This window comes from Echinops telfairi, unplaced genomic scaffold (assembly GCF_000313985.2).
Source record: "Echinops telfairi isolate 266 unplaced genomic scaffold, ASM31398v2 ScPeMD7_7457;HRSCAF=8495, whole genome shotgun sequence".
NCBI classification, from domain to species: domain Eukaryota; kingdom Metazoa; phylum Chordata; class Mammalia; order Afrosoricida; family Tenrecidae; genus Echinops; species Echinops telfairi.
In genome coordinates, this window is record NW_022111357.1 from 23,935,092 (window position 1) to 23,950,403 (window position 15,312).

The 15,312-nt window shown below is 53.7% G+C and overlaps 1 protein-coding gene across 1 annotated transcript in view; it reads left to right on the forward strand.

The window, feature by feature from the left end:
* Positions 1-2,288: 2,288 nt before the first annotated feature.
* ECE1 (endothelin converting enzyme 1) overlaps positions 2,289-15,312 on the forward strand; it is a 61,746-nt gene continuing 48,722 nt past the window's right edge. The window contains exons 1-3 of the mRNA XM_045298940.1: positions 2,289-2,348; positions 2,533-2,619; positions 11,077-11,218. Of these exons, the coding sequence (XP_045154875.1) occupies positions 2,295-2,348; positions 2,533-2,619; positions 11,077-11,218 (283 nt within the window). The 5' untranslated portion in view covers positions 2,289-2,294. The remainder of the gene's footprint in view (positions 2,349-2,532; positions 2,620-11,076; positions 11,219-15,312) is intronic.

A 15,312-nucleotide genomic window follows, 5' to 3' on the forward strand; every position in this document is an offset into this window, starting at 1 on the left:
AGGGAAGGGCCTTGTCATCTTCCATCTTCCCCTGGTCCTGGGACTTTCTCAGCACAGGGACCCTGGGTTCAATGGATCACTCTCTTCCTGGATCTTCCTTGGTGATAGTAGATTCCTCTGATCTCTGCTTCCTTGTTTAATCCTTTTTATATCTCAAAAGAGATTGACTGAAGACACCCCCTAACCCTGTTGATGGCAGCCTGACTCAAGAACACAACTGCCTCTAGTTCTGCCCCGGTAGCATCATAGAGGTGAGGATTCATAATCCAGGGCAGTTCCATCAGGTCACCCAATGGAGGATCATTCTATAATGCTGAGTCATTACCCAGCCAAGTGGACACACTGATACCTATTTGATGATCTAGGGAGGGCACAGTTCAGTTCAAAACAGGTCTTTTCTCTTTAAAAAAATTGACATCTAGTAACTTCGAGTAATTTCCCCACTGAGAGAGGTGGACACCTGGGCTCAGAGAGATTCCTTCACCCCAGGCACACAGTGCTTTAACTGGGCACTGGAATTGAAACCCCAGGCTCGCCCTGGGCTTCCTCAGTCATGGGAGGACATGCACCTGAAGGCCCACACCTTCTCCACTGGGTTCCATACCTAGGGTTGAGGAGACCTGAGTTTCTACTCATGACATGCTGCCCCAGAGGCCTTTGGACCACCATCAGCCCGAGGCTCAGGCCCCCCATCTTCCAGAAGGCTGCTCAAATGCCCTTCATTCCCAGATAGAGGTACCTTTGCCTTCCATCAATGTGGAGACTGGTCTGTCCCCTCCCTATGTGGGCCTAGGGAGGCCTGTTAGATGGGGTTGCCTTGAAACCTCTGCTGTCTGAAAGGCAGCAAGAGCCTTTAGACATTTTTAGGAATTTGGGAAGGAGCCATTGGGCTGAGTCTGTGCTAGAGATGGGCTAGGGCTAGCGCCCTAGCTAAAGATGGGCTGTGGTGATGGGAAGGAATACCTGGTAGATCGAAGCCATGTTTGCAGTTCATTAAGACCACGGGCCAGCTCTTTGCCATGAAGCCAGAACTAAGTGGTGCTTCGCTGCCACTTCTGAACAGTTTGATCAAAGATAATTTCGGAAAATCCTGATCAAAAGGTGGGAAATGCGGAACAGAATCTCAAATGCTCATGGAATCCATATTTTTCTGGAGCTTGACCAACCCCAGAAACTAGTACTCTGAAATAATCTTTGAACCTCAAACCAAAAACATAACCACTACCCCCCAAAATCTTAAAACCAAGCGGCAATCCAGTTTAACTGCTGAAGAATGTCTGCCTTGAGCACTGTGCTCTTTTACGGTCTATCTATATGGGATCAAATTGTCAACAGCAACGCAAAGGGTAGCGCATGTGTATGAAGAGGTGAGGAACATCTGGCAAAGGAAGGTGGGAACCCCTGCAGAACTGAAGGGGCACCCTCCGAGTCACTGGGTTAAGCTCTGTTGACTCCGTCCCCGCCGTGTGTTCTGCTGTAGTCTCAACAGCAACAAATCGAAAATAAATTGTATGTGTTTTCAAAAGACCGTGCATGGGCTGGGGAGGGGGCACCTGCTGAGGGACAGTGGGAGGGAAGGTGATCTGTCTGGTTAGGTTGGTTTTTTACTTGCCCCAAAGCAGTGGTTCATAATACTTTCGAGCATAGAGGCCACACCTCCCACCCCACCCCAAAGCATGCACACCCAGTTTTCATCATTTGTCAAGGGGGTTCCCCGGAACTTCTTGAAATTCCTTGGTAAACTCTGACTCAGAGACCCCTGGGCTAGAAGAAGGGGAAATGACTGGGGAGTCCTCTGCTCTCCTTGCCTTTAACATTTAACTCTTTTTTCACTAATCATTCTAGCTCTGATGGGGGAAGCTCCCAGCCCCACCTCGCCGAAGGATGGGAGAACTCTTTTACCTTTCGGGTCCAGCGGGATCAGGGAGTGGGCATCATGCTTCTTTGGATCTGCTATTGGGGACCCCCTCGGGAGGTGGGACTTAAAGTTTCTTTGTAGAAAAGAGGATCGCCCCCCAAGACTTCTTCCTGCCCGCTAGGCACTTGTTTGTGGAGTACCTCGGGAGAAAGGAGCACCCCTTCCCTCTCCCCTGCGCTGGGACATCAGCGAGCTGGCGGGGAAGCGGTGGGGAGGGTCTTTTCCAGTGAGGGAGGGGCCTAGAGTGGGAACCGGAGCCCGGCGCCGAGTACGCTCCGCCCATTAGTCCCGCCCCGCTCCGCCCCGGTGGCCTGGCCCTCCCTCCCGCCGGGCGCCCAGCAGTGGCGGCAGGGACCCGAGTGTCACCGGGCGCAGCATGCGGAACCTGTGGCTGCCCCACCCGGTGGCCGCCGCGCTGTCGGCGCTGAGGGTGAGGCGTGGCGTTGCATAAGCGTGGAGGGGGCGGGGGGGACGTAGACCCCCCCCTCTTCCGCGGTGGGCCGGCCTGTGGGCTCCTCTCGGGTGTCCTGGCCGGGGCGCGCTGGTCGCTTCCCCATTGGCGAGCAAGAGCCATGGAGACACTGAGGGAGTCCGTGCTGCACTTGGCCTTGCAGATGTCGACCTACAAGCGAGCCACGCTGGATGAGGAGGACCTCTTGGACTCTGTCTCCGAGGGCGACGTGTACCCCAACGGCCTACAGGTAAGAGCTCACCTGCCCTGACCCTCTGCACTGCATGGCGCCCCAGCCACAGGCCTGGCATTCAGGCAGGAGCCCTCCCTGCCAGTCCCACTGACTGGCAGCTCCGTAACACATGCCCAGGCTCATCAGGGAGAATCCAGAATACTTTCTAGAGCCAGAATGCCCACCGGCCTCCACGGACCAGCCAGCTCTGCCTGTCACTAAGTCCTCTAACCCCCTGCCCTGGGGCCACAGCCCAGAGTTGAAGGATCCCCCAAACCTGAACTTAATCCAATTCTCTTTTCACTACAGAGGCAGTTCGAGTGACCTAGGACTTGGCCAGGGTCACCGGACCAGTTACTGGTGGAGTCTAAAAGGTTCCCAGTTTTAGTGAGGAAAATCTTACATCTCTGGAACCCTCCTCCCCGACCCCACCCCCGAATTCATGGGCAGATAGGGACGGTTAGTCACCCTGTCAGCAAAGTCAGAGTCTGTTCAAGGCCCACAGCAGAAAAAAACTGGCAATCTGCCCCCATAAAGATTCACCTAGGAAACCATATGGGGCAGTTCTGCCCTATGGATGCGGTCACAGCAGCAACCACCATCACCTGCCCTACAGCATCTCATGTGCTTGTCAGGAGCAGCCCGCTGAGCTGTGGGGCTGACCCGCCCCACTTGCAGATTTAGAGCAGAAACGACTTCCTGTAGGGCCAAGAGTAAAAAACCAGGTGTGAGAACTCAAACCCAGGTGGGCGAGGACCTCCTCCCTGTGGGCCCTCCTCAAGAGGCTGAGCCCAGCAGGAAAGCGGATTTGTGTGGCAGGCACTTTCCCTTCACAAATCTCATCAGCGATCTTTTTCAGTCTCCTCTTCCACAGGAGGTTCTAAAAATATCAGCGCAAAAGCATTTTGGCATTCACAACAAAGATAATAGGCTAGGTTGTTGCGGTCATCATCCTAGCAGCCCACCTGCTTATCAGATCACAGAGTGCGCCCCGCCCGTCCACCTGAGGCCAGAAGAGTCCTGTCTCTGAAGCTGGGGACCTGGGTTTGAGTCCTGACTCCACTCATGACTGGGCGTGCCCCTTAATCCTCCTTTAAGCCGCAATTTCCTCATCTGTGAAATGGAGGCTGGAGAAAGTGGATACAGAGCACACAGCGGGGGGCCTGCTGGGATGACGGCTGTTGTTTTTCTGACTTATGAGGTAAGGGTGGCTGTTCCCACATTACAGATGATGAAGCTGGGTCGCAGAGAGAGGAGCATTCCTGTGGCCACACAGTTATTGTGTGGGTTGGAATCTCGAGTGGATTGCCCTATACTGAGCGTCAGAACTGGGCACATCTTCAGTTTTTCATGCAGAAAAAGCCACACCCACACACACACACACACACACACAATTGTCCCAATGATTTGGGCTATTTCTGCAGGTACCCTAACCCTTCACAACAAAGTCAGAATAGCTCTTACCTTGAACCAGCTCAAGAATCAAAAAACTCACCCACCTCAACATACAAAGCTGCTTTCTGTTCACTGCGTTTTTCATCCCACCCCCACCCTGCCGGAATCTAAGAGTGTTGCATGCTCATTTGTGAAAGGGAGGGATTTTAAATGGAAAACAGTAATCCCACCCTTGGGAGACACCCACTTAGCATTTTAGGTAGTTTGTTCCTAGTATTTTCTATGTGTGCACATCTTTATAGGCATATAGTGGTGCATGCTCTAATATATGGTGTTGGGCCTTTTCTCTCTCTCTCTCTCTCTCTCTCTCTCTCTCTCTCTCTCTTTCAATGCCACTTCCTAAGGATTGCCCTTTGTGGTTGAAAACTTTGCTACCATCAAAGATCATAGCACCTTAGAGTACAAATGTACAAAATGTGTTTATCTAATCTGTTGTCCTTGGACAAACGGCTAGACTCTACCTGGATTTCCTGAATTTCTTCTCCCCTTCCCCAGGGTGTGCCCCCGTGGGTGTCTCATATGTCTCACCACTTTTGCTCTACTCTCCCTACAGAGGCTGGGTGGGAGCCAGAGAGGTAGGAATGCCAGGGACACCCAAGGAGCCCCTGAGGAATCCTAGGTGACCATATGTGCTAGTTTTCCAGGTCATTTCCTACGGAATGGCTGCCAGAGACATCATTGTTCCCTCAATTTTAGGCTTTTTAAAAATTGGCCTCATTCCCCCAAACCACTTGCTCTTCACAAGCAGCTATAAAAATAAGACAATTTGATTTTTAAGATTTTGAAACCCTTTGGTTCTAGAACCTCCAGGTTGCCATACCCGAGTGACACGAAGAATCTTATCCAGGAACAACTCTCCATTTCCCCCCAGACTTGCCACTTCTATGATGGGACGTGCTAGCAAAGAGTGTCAGATTTAGCTAGAGACCCAAAAGTTAGAGGGAATTTACAGCTGTGTCACTGACCTGAAAGAGCTCTTCTTCTTGCCTGGTTCTCATTCTTGGCCACCCACTGAAATGAGTCCCTTGAAGGTCAAGGGCAGAACTCAAAGCCAGGGAGCATGGACCCCCAGCTCTCTGTCTCTCCGAGGTTATGGGGCCTAAGAGCACCTCCAGGGAAGAGTTCACTTTGTCTAGTGGAGCTCATACTATTAGCCTGCCTTTCAAAGCTGGTACTAAGACAAAATAAATGGAAGCTTTCTGTGTCGAGTGCACAAAACGGGCGTACTTGTTACCGGGATGGTGGTGATCATGATTAAGAGAGAGACGTTTATATCGGGAAAGGAACTTAGGTTAAGAGTGTGGCTCACAAAGCCAGAGAGCTAACTAGCCCAGCTCCAGCCTTATTATTGAAACCTACCAGGCATGGCCTACCAGGGATTCCCTAAATAGCTTTTTCAGCCAACTTCTGCTTGGCTAAGCCCGACCTCTCTGCCCCCAGCATGCACCACGTCAGTGGCTTGAAGGGAAGTAACCAAAATTGTTGCACTCAAACCCGAAACTCAGGTACTGCTCTCTGAAATCTCTACCATTCGCCCAGTCACTTTCTCTCCCTCTCAAGAAACAAGGAAAGCTGAGACATTAATTCTTATTAGGACTTTTTCTCTGCATGCACGGGGCTGTTTCTCGGGGGTAGTTTCAGGGACAGTCCCCTTCAGCACTTTAAAAAGACCTCTCTGCTTACCAGGAGGTTCTTCAATACCACCCTACTTGTTAGATACTAGTGACTGAAAGCCCTTCTAGAATCAGGAATGGTCAGACCTGAAGCCTTGCCTGGCTTCCTCATCAGAGACAGGGACCGAGGCCAGAGAGGCAGGCAAAACTCTAAGCTGATATCAGTAGTTGGAAGAAAGTTTGGGTGTGGAGGCAGAGGGCAAATAGGGCCCAGGCCAGAGGACCAGAGAACATTATAGTTTTGCTCTCAGCTGGCCCCAGTGACCTCAGCCGGAAGTCCACCTCATGGAAACTGTACTGGAAGATACTTCCCCAAACAGACTCCCTCCAAGAGGCCAGGCACTCCATTGAGCAAACTGTCAAGGTCTGCCTGCCCTGAAAAGCTGACTCCGGGGCAGGCAGCCTGGCCCCCCTGCCAGCTTTCACTGCAGCAGCCTGGCTCCTGGGCCACAGGTCAGCTCCCCACCAAGCCCCTGACCAAACTGCTCTGTTTGCTGCTCCATATGCAGCCCAGGTCTCAAGGTCCCCCGCTGTGGCTCCTGAGGAGCAGCCTCCTCTCCAATTCCCCTGCTTCCTCCCCAAATAAATTGGGCTCTGCCCAGCGTCCTCACCCCCTCTGTGGCTGGCTTGCCTCCTAGGCCCAAGGCTGTGGCCCATCCTCCATCTGCGCCTGCAGAACTTGTTCTTACTCTAAGCCTAAGTGAGCCAAGCACTCACTTCTGTAACCAAATATTTATCCCACACCAGGGCTTTGTTTCCTTGGCTGTGAGACACAGGGAGCCCCTGGGCCTCCCAGCCCGGCTCCCTTCCCTCTCTGCCTCTCTTCCCTCCTATCCCGTCTCTCCAGGGCGTTCCTTTCTGTGCCTCACAGGACAAGATACAGGAAATGGAACCTGCCAGTGGTTCTCAGCAGCTGCTCCTTGGCTGATGGCCACTTTCCCAGTTACCTCTCCTGAAACGGATTGGGGAACTTACCGTCAACCCTCCTAAGCCACCAATCTGCAGCAGACCAGTTTCTCATGATTGACATACCCCCACTTCCAGAGGGCAAGTGAGAAAGCACTAGCAACCCCCAGCTGGGACCTCATCTCCCAGGCTCCTCTGCTCCATCCTGTCATGGATGCCAGGCAGGTGTGAGCTGGCTCAGGAGTGGACAGCCTCTTCTGAAGAGGCCCTAATTCCCCAAAGCAGTGCCTTCAGCTGACTTCGTCCCTCTTCTCCCTTCCCCAAGGATGTCTCTGGATAAGACAAAAGCTTACCTAGAAACCAAGAGGCCCTTGGTCCAGCAGTGTAAGTTGAGGGAAGCACATTGCAAAAACTAAAAGCTTGATTCTTGGATTCCGTTGGCTCCTCTTGCCTGGGCCTTTGAATCTTTAATTTAATTCTGACTTAATTCTAATTTAATTTCACAGTGAACACCATCTGTTTAGATTCCGCACTTTGCTTGACATCAAACAAAAAGGCCCCTCTGGGGATCATGCTGGCTAATTTGGGCTGAGGCCACCAGTTCTGGAGAGCTGGGCTGCCCCACTCTCTTCCTTCCCTCCCTCCCTCCTCACACTTCCTGTGTTTCCTCTGGAGTTAACACTGGGACAGCTAATACTAACACATATTCCTGGTGATCTGGTGAAGGTAGAAAAGAGAATTAACACCATGCCACAAACACACACCAATGTCACCCATCTCCTTGGAGTCGAATCCAACTGATAGCAACTCTAGTGGACAGAGTCAAACTGCCCCATGGGGTCCCAGAGACTGTGAATCTCTCCAGGAACAGTCGGCCATGTCTGCCTCCCGAGGCAGGGCGGCTGTGTGCTTCACTACTGTGCCACCGTTCCATGTAGTTCATTCGTCTTCCTCCATGTCCCCTTCCCCTTTCTGCATCCTTGCCATCCCCAGCCCCAAGCTGAGTCATGATGATGGGGGCACCGAGTGAGCTTGAGGTGAAGGAAGGGGGAGGCAGGCAACAAATCCAAACACAGAATGGCAGTAAGGAAGTGTACAAGAAATGTCAGCACCCCCACGCGAGGCAGCATCTGTCTCACGCGCCTGGTGCCCAGGGTAGACCCACGAGCTCCGGTGTCTCTGGAAGAGCGCTCGGTCACCTGTGAGCATGGTGATCACATTCAATTGTCCCAAGTTCTCTCTGCTCCAGGCCCTTGCAGCCTAGAGTCTCTCACTTATCAGACGTCTCCATTTCTCACGTTTTAAAACAAGTGTCTTACAGGATCCCCTCCTCCTGCCATCTGATGCCACTGCCTTAGGCCTGGGCTCTGAGGAGGTGAGCGCAGGGATTGGTCAGCCTGGACCTCTTTGGAAGGAACATCAGACCTTCCGTTCCTTCTCTGGGTCTCAGGACCCCGCCTGGCGGGATTTCTTCAGAAAAGACCTCAGGCCGCAGTTCTTTTTCTCCATTTCATTTCCATTTCTTCCTCAGAAAGTTCACTGTTCTCTCCAGTCCCGCTCATTTCCTGCCCAGAACACACCCATGGATGGTCAACCTGGTGCTTCCATGCCCTTCCCTGAGGGGCCTTGCCGCACACCTCCTGGGCCAGGCTCCCTCCCGCCCAGGCCCTGCATCCCAGGAGCAAGCACCCCTCCAGCTGCTGGTGGGCACTTTGCAGCCTGAGATCTGGGTCTCTTCTTCAGCTGCCCCCGGCACCGCCTCCTTAGGAGTCCCCTTGTATGCACTCCCCTCCAAGCCTGGCTCTCCCTCACCTTGACCTTTCCAAAAGGTGATTCTAAACTTGCCACTCTAGCCCTTGGGCAAAAAGTGCCAACTTGTTAAGCTGGCTTCTGGCCAGGGCGAGGGGCTGGGCTGGGCCTCCTCACCTCACCCCTATGCCCTCCAACCCCACCTGGCTTCACTTCGCTGCTACATAAAACCCAAAGCCCGTGTCCCTGCTGTGGAGTGGGTGCTGATTCATAGCAGCCCACAGGCATCGCCCCTACAAGCAGTCTTCTTTGATTGAACCCCCGCTGGTTCCTCATTTGGGTTTGGTTTGACGTGTGGAGAGGAAATTGAGTTTCCATGTGGCAGCGTCCACGTTTCCGTTTTGTGGCATTGGTGCCGTCCAGTCAGTGGAAGAGCATGTTTTCCGATTCCGCCCCGGGTTCCCTGGTTCTCTTCATCTCTTGCCTGCCTGCCTGTTGAGCTTTGTTTCTGAGCAAATGCTGCTTTTCCAGTCCCTGATCGTTGTTCCCAGGTGCCCCTTCCCCGCAACACTATTGTTCGCTTTATAGGCCTGTCTACTGTTTACATCCTGAGGGTGGATTCAGATCCAGGGTGAAGGGCCACAGCTTAGGGGTTCCACCACTGTCACTCAAACCAGCAAGTCTAGTCTTTTTGATGATTTTGCATTTTGTTCTACATTTTTCTCCCACTTTGTCCAGAGCCTTCCGTTATGATCCAGAACAGCGTGGTGGGCAGTCGCAGCAGGGCACCATCTAGCGCTTCTGATTCTCCAGCTGGTAGAGACTGTAGGTAGTTCATTGGGTTCACTACTCCTTGGGACTAAGCGTTTCCTTGAGTTTCGTTTTGTTATGGTTTTCCCTTCGCTCTTCTAGGCTCTGGATGGAGAGAGGCCAAGTATCGCGTCACAGATGGCCACTCCCCAGTCTTTAAGACCCCAGTTGATTCCAAAGGAGAATATAGAACTTTGTTGTGCCACTTAACTTAGAGCCTAAGTTCCTAAACTTGGCCTACTGCTCTCCAGGAAAAAAAAATTACTCAGCATCCACTTGGCAATGAAAAGCTTTTGTTCTATAGCCCATGATGATGGTAGATATCTGCTTTTGCAACCCCTCCCCCCAGCATTGTTCCAGCAGCCCCTGGGGGCAATATCTCCCACCTCGGGGAAACACCACCCTAGACCTTCCCGAACTGTGGTCCCTAAGCTCCCAATGACTCATTCCCTCAAGGTCTCTGGTTATGGCTGGGATTCATAACTTTGCCCTGGTGTGCTCTACTGTATTCATGGGTATATTTGTAGCACACATAAATAGGTGGGGGCTTCAAAGAGTTTGTATAAAAATAGAATATAAGTGAGTGGAATTTTCCTGCCAGCTCTTTGAAGCACCCCCCATAAACCAAACCAAACCCAGTGCCATCGAGTCAAGGCTGACTCATAGCGATCCCCCCTGTGGGTTTCCAAGACCGTAACTGTTTACGGGAGTCCTAAACCCAGTCTTTCTCCTGTGGAGCGGCTGGTGGTTTTAAACTGCCAGCAGACCATGTGGGCTGCAGCCCAACACGTGACCACTGCACCTCCTGGGCTCCTATACATATGCAGAAATCGCCTTGGCTAAACCCACCCATGCATGTGGATGTGGTCCCTGTTTCTCTGTCCCCTGGCTGGGCTGTGAGCAGCTGGAGCAGACCTGGAGCATTTCCATTGTGGCCCTGAGTCCCTGGGCCAAGCCCCGCCTCTAGAAGGACCTTCCTGTGTGGAGCTCCAGCTTTGGTGGGGACACCTCAAGGAACACAGGGAAACCCTGCACTGGCCTCAGGTGTGAAGCACCTGCGCTACGGCCTCTGAGTCCTGGTGACTGGCATGTCACCCCCTCGAACTTGGGAGGCCCCGTCACACCCTCTGCTTCCGCTCATTGTGCCTCCCTTCCTGTTTAGCTAGCCTGTTCAGCTGGGGGCATTTTCCCTCCCTTTAAGGACTTGCCAGAATGGAGCAATATTTCTCCTGACATCTCCATCTCCCCCAACCAGTTCCTAAGACCGGTATCTCTGACCCACTGGAGGGCTCCCAAGGCGACTGGCTTGGGATCAACTCCCAGTTCATTCAGCCGTGAGACTGGGACACGGCTCTTTGGACCTGCATCCTCACCTGAATTGGAGATGAAGAAATTAAATGAGGACGGCAAGAAATGAGAATGCAGGCCCCGTGGGCCTGTGAAGGGTTAATGGGCCAGGCCTGCCTGTGCTCCTAGGCAGTGCCACCACATGAGGGCCACGGGGGACTGTAAGGGGAGCCCAGTTAGACACTCCCTGAATGCCTGCAAGTCCAAACATCCTGCTCTTTTTTGAATTCCTTACAGGGGAAACGTGGCTTTGTTTCTGTTCCTTCCACCCATATCGGGTGACACGAAAAACACCGGCCCAGCTGGGTTGAACTACCGACTCGCTGATGTTTGGGAGTGAATCTGAGCTGCCGGGCAGGGTGGCCCTGTCTTTCCTGGATTAAGGCTGAGTCTGTGGGAACCAGACCACCTCTGAGACCGCAGGGTGACCCTGATGGCTCCCCGGGGCCTGGGCCTGCAACGGAGCCCCTTCCTCCTGGGGAGGAGGGGCCCTGGGCTCATGCTCTCCCCACCTCTCCTGCCTCCTTCCCTGCAGGTGAACTTCCGCAGCCCTCGGAGCGGCCAGAGGTGCTGGGCGGCAAGGACCCAGGTGGAGAAGCGGCTGCTGGTGCTGGTGGCGCTGCTGGCGGTGGGGCTGGTGGCCTGTGTGGCGGCACTGGCCGTCCAGTACCGGACAGGTAGGTGCCTCCATGCTGAGGTCCAGGCGTAGTTCATGCCTGTCCCCGGTTCGGTTCGTGCTGGCACTGGCCCCCAAGCCCAAGAAGTGGAGCTGGCCTGGAAGGCTAAGGTAGCTGAGGCAGACTGAGCAGGGACTGGGAGGCAGGTCTGGGGTTGTGAAAAGGACATGAACCCAGATCCTGGTCCAGCGACTTCTTGGTGGCATGACCTTGGTCAAGTCACCTGGCCTGCCCACCTGTATCTTTACTTGAAGGGGGGGTGGGGGTGGAGGCAGCAGCGCCCAGGCTGAGGATGACTTTGTGATCCCATCCTCAGAGGTGACATGCCTGGCTTCTTTCCCTTTTGCAGTGGGTGCTCTCGGTAGGAGGTGGGCTAATTAGACACACTGGTTAGGAGTCTTCGGTGCAATCAAACGGCTTCTGTTTCCTGGTGATTTTCCGGGCAGCCACACCGCTGCTCTCTAGGTGTGACCTCATTTCCTCCTCACAGTAGCCCTGTGAGGTACAGTCACCACAGCCCCATGTTACATCTGTGAAGTGAAGGCACTCCGACTTTGGACTTGCTGGAGGTCACAGGGCTGGGAGGGAGGGAGGGAGGGAGGGAGAGGTTCCTCCTCCTCAGGAAGCCCCTGGACCTCCAGGAGTGCTTGGTGTGCGTGCGTGCTGCATGCTGCGTGCTTTGGGCTCGAGAAAGCCCTGGCCTGGAAAAGCTGCCCTTGGTGAGCCACTCCTGTAATAGCGAGATCTCACTTACCTGGCTCGTCTGTATTGATAGTGAGCACTTGAGCCTGACCCCACTGCCAGGGCCCTGAGGCTGGTCTTCCTGGCCTCTCGCCAAGTGCCTTCCTCAGGTTGGATGCTCATTTCTGGGACAAGAAAGAGCAGGTCCAAGTTAAAGCACAAGGCTGGGGAGGCCCCACCAAACCCCTTGCTCTGATTGCAGATAGACCTCTTGACGGTGGGTCCTCTGAGGGGTCTGCTCAGGGTCCCACCCCTCCAGCTTCAAAGAGACTGTGACCCTTCCCAAGTCAGAAAAACGTATTCCCCAGGCTGAGGCAAACCTTGCCCCTCGGTCAGGTTGCTGTCCTGCATGGGTGGCTGTGCTGAACTGGGGTGGGGACTTATCCTGGCCTCCCTCCCGGCTCAGGTGCACAGCCATTCATTCAAACCTTCGTTTGTTCCCTAATCACTTAGTGAGCGCTTACTCTGCACCAGGAACTGGGCTGAGCGTGTAAAGTGGTGCTTAAGAATAATGGAGTATGTAACTGACCCTTTAACAGTTTGTAGTTTGTTTTTATTTTATTTTTACAAAATGTACCATTACTGTGCCTAGCCCCACGAGCACTTGACAACATTTGATCGACTGGTTAATGGTTTCCTGGCCCGCAGCCATGTGTGCTTGGCCTAAGCTTGTAGTACCATGGGTATGCAAATAATCTGCAAAATGATTGATTGGAGGGACGGAGGAACTGGGAGAGGACTGGGTCTGGGCCAGCATTTCCCCACTCGTGTCCCTCCCCCTCAAGTCAGCTTCCATTCAGAACACCCTGTCTGTCCTGTCCGTCTGGACCCCGGGAGCCCCCCTGCCCAGTTCTCGGCCCTGGGTGTGAGCAGATCAGACTCCAGCAGCCAGTGGTGGCCCTTAGGTCTTCCCAGGGCCTACTTCCCCGAGCCAGCAAAGAGCCCCTGGGGACCAGCTCCTAGAGATCAGGCCCAAACAAGAGAGACCTGCTGTTCTTCCCAGGTGGCACCCACCGGTCACCCACCTCGAGACTGTCCAAGGATCTTTCCCAGGCCTGGAACAGAGTGAGAGGGTCAACCTGTCTGTCCATAGCAGAGGATGGGGGCCCAGTTTGACCGCATGGACTAGGATGACCTGGGAAAACAGTAGCCACCCCAGATCTCAACAGCAGGCGCTGGCACAGACCATGTCTAAGTAGACCCTAGGCCTGTCAAGACCAATCCGCTGATGACCCCGCAAGGCCCACCTGCAAGTGAATGTCTGGACCCTGGTCGTATCTATCCACCTTGCTGCTGCACCCTCCTCTCCAGACACCGCCGGTGCTTCGCAAGCACTGGCAGGAAAGCAAGCAGCTAATCCTCCCAGGAGATCCTCTGAAGTGTCTTTCAGAGTGTCAAGGCCAGGGGCGTCTAGGTAAGTGTCTGTGAATTCCATCCGGCACATGGCCCTGCCTTCTCTACTGGTCACCCCCAGCTGCGTGAAGAAAAGGAAGACTTTCTACCTCCAGGGTGGTGACTGAGTGCTGGACAAAGTTCTTTCACCCGTTCACTCATCATTCAACCATTGATTCGTTGATCCAGCAAACCTGTGTGGAACAACTGCAGTCGTAAGACTGCACAAACCATGACCTCATCTACCCTGAGACCAGAAATCTTGGATGGTGCCCAGCTCCACCACTGAGCCTGCTCATGGGGGCCACAAGAGATGGCCCAGGATAGAATGGGTTATAGTCTCGGTAACTCACAGGGACAGTTCTACCCTGTCCTATAGGGTTGCTCTGAGTCCGCGTCCACTCGATGGCAGTGAGGAGGTTATGCAGTTTAAAAAGCATTCATCACAATAATGGAGACTATAACTCTTTACGGGAGTAGAAAGCCCTGTCTTTCTCCAGCAGAGTGGCCAGTGGCTTTGGACTGCTGGCCTGGCAGGTCGAAGGCCAGTGTGTAACCACTGCACCAGCAGGGCTCCTTTTCAATTGCACAGTCACCGCAAGACAGAGATTTTCCTCAAAGTAAGAAACCCTGGTGTTCCCACCGCTGTGTAGCTCCTCTGAGCCCTCAGCCAGCCTGCAGGACCTTGCGTTGTCATCGGATGTTAACAAGCCCCACGTTCACCAGTGGTCTGTGTGTTCTGAGTGACCGTCTCCAGCAGTCTCTCAAGATTGGCCCCTGGGAGCACCTATTGTTTCTACTCAAGCTACAGGAAGGAAAACCTGACAAGAGTTCGGCTGCTGAGACTACCCAGAACGAGGTCTAGAAGAGAGTGATTTGTCAGGGAGCGGGCCCATCAGAACCAATCTGTGTGCGCATGTGGGCTGGGGGGCTGCGCATGCACACGGAGAGAGAAGAAGAGCAGATGAAGGTTTCTGTGGTCATCACCAGACCCTAAGATGAGGACACTGCGTCCCCACACCCAACCCTGTGGCCCCAGGGGTAGTCGGCGCAGAAAGGGAAAGGCAGTAAAGGAAGAGGGCACCGGGGGCCCAAACCTCAGGCATTGCTCCAGGCACGACTGCCTGGATCCCTGCCCAAGGGGACAGAAAGAGCAGAGGAGAGGCCGCGTGTAGGGAGCACCAGCCACCGTTCCCCGAGTCTCAGCTCTGAGTAATTCATCCTCACAGCAACCGTGTGCAATAGGTGCCACTGTTCTGTTTCCTACATGGAGAAACTGAGGCACAAAGAGATGAGGTCACGTACAGCAGGCAGCTGAAAGCTGGGGTTTGAACCCAGGTCTAACATCCCCACCCCCCATGTCCGTGTTCCTACACAGTGAGGACACCCCACCAGCTAGTCAGGCCACACTGGTCCCTGTGGGACAGCAGACTAGCCCATTGGAGCTGACCCACCTGGGACCAGACCTCGACTCCCATGTTGCTTTGTGCCCGGGTTCCATTCATTCTCGCAGTCTCCATTTCCTTGTCTAAGAACAGGGCTCTCGTGCCCATGCCTGCTGCCTGTTGTGAGGCTTGAATGAGACCCTGGCTGTGTGTGAAGTGTCTCGTAAACAGTGTTCAGCCCTCAGCTCACGGCCATCAAGTCGATTCTAACGCATAGCAACCCTGTCGGACAGGATAGAACTGCCCGCGTGGGTTTCTGAGCTGGTAACCCTTCCCATGTCTCTGCATGTCTATCTAGATAGGATAAATCTACAGGAGAAAACAATGGGACCCAGGGTTCAGGGTTGTGGCGGGACATGGGAGAGGGGAGACAGGGGAAAGGAAGTGGGTATTAACAAACCCAGGGACAAGGGAACAACAAGTGATCTAAAATTGATGGCGAGGAAGGTGTAGGAGGTCTGGTAGGCTTGATCAAGGGCAATGTAATGGAGAGGAATTTCTGAAACCCAAATGAAG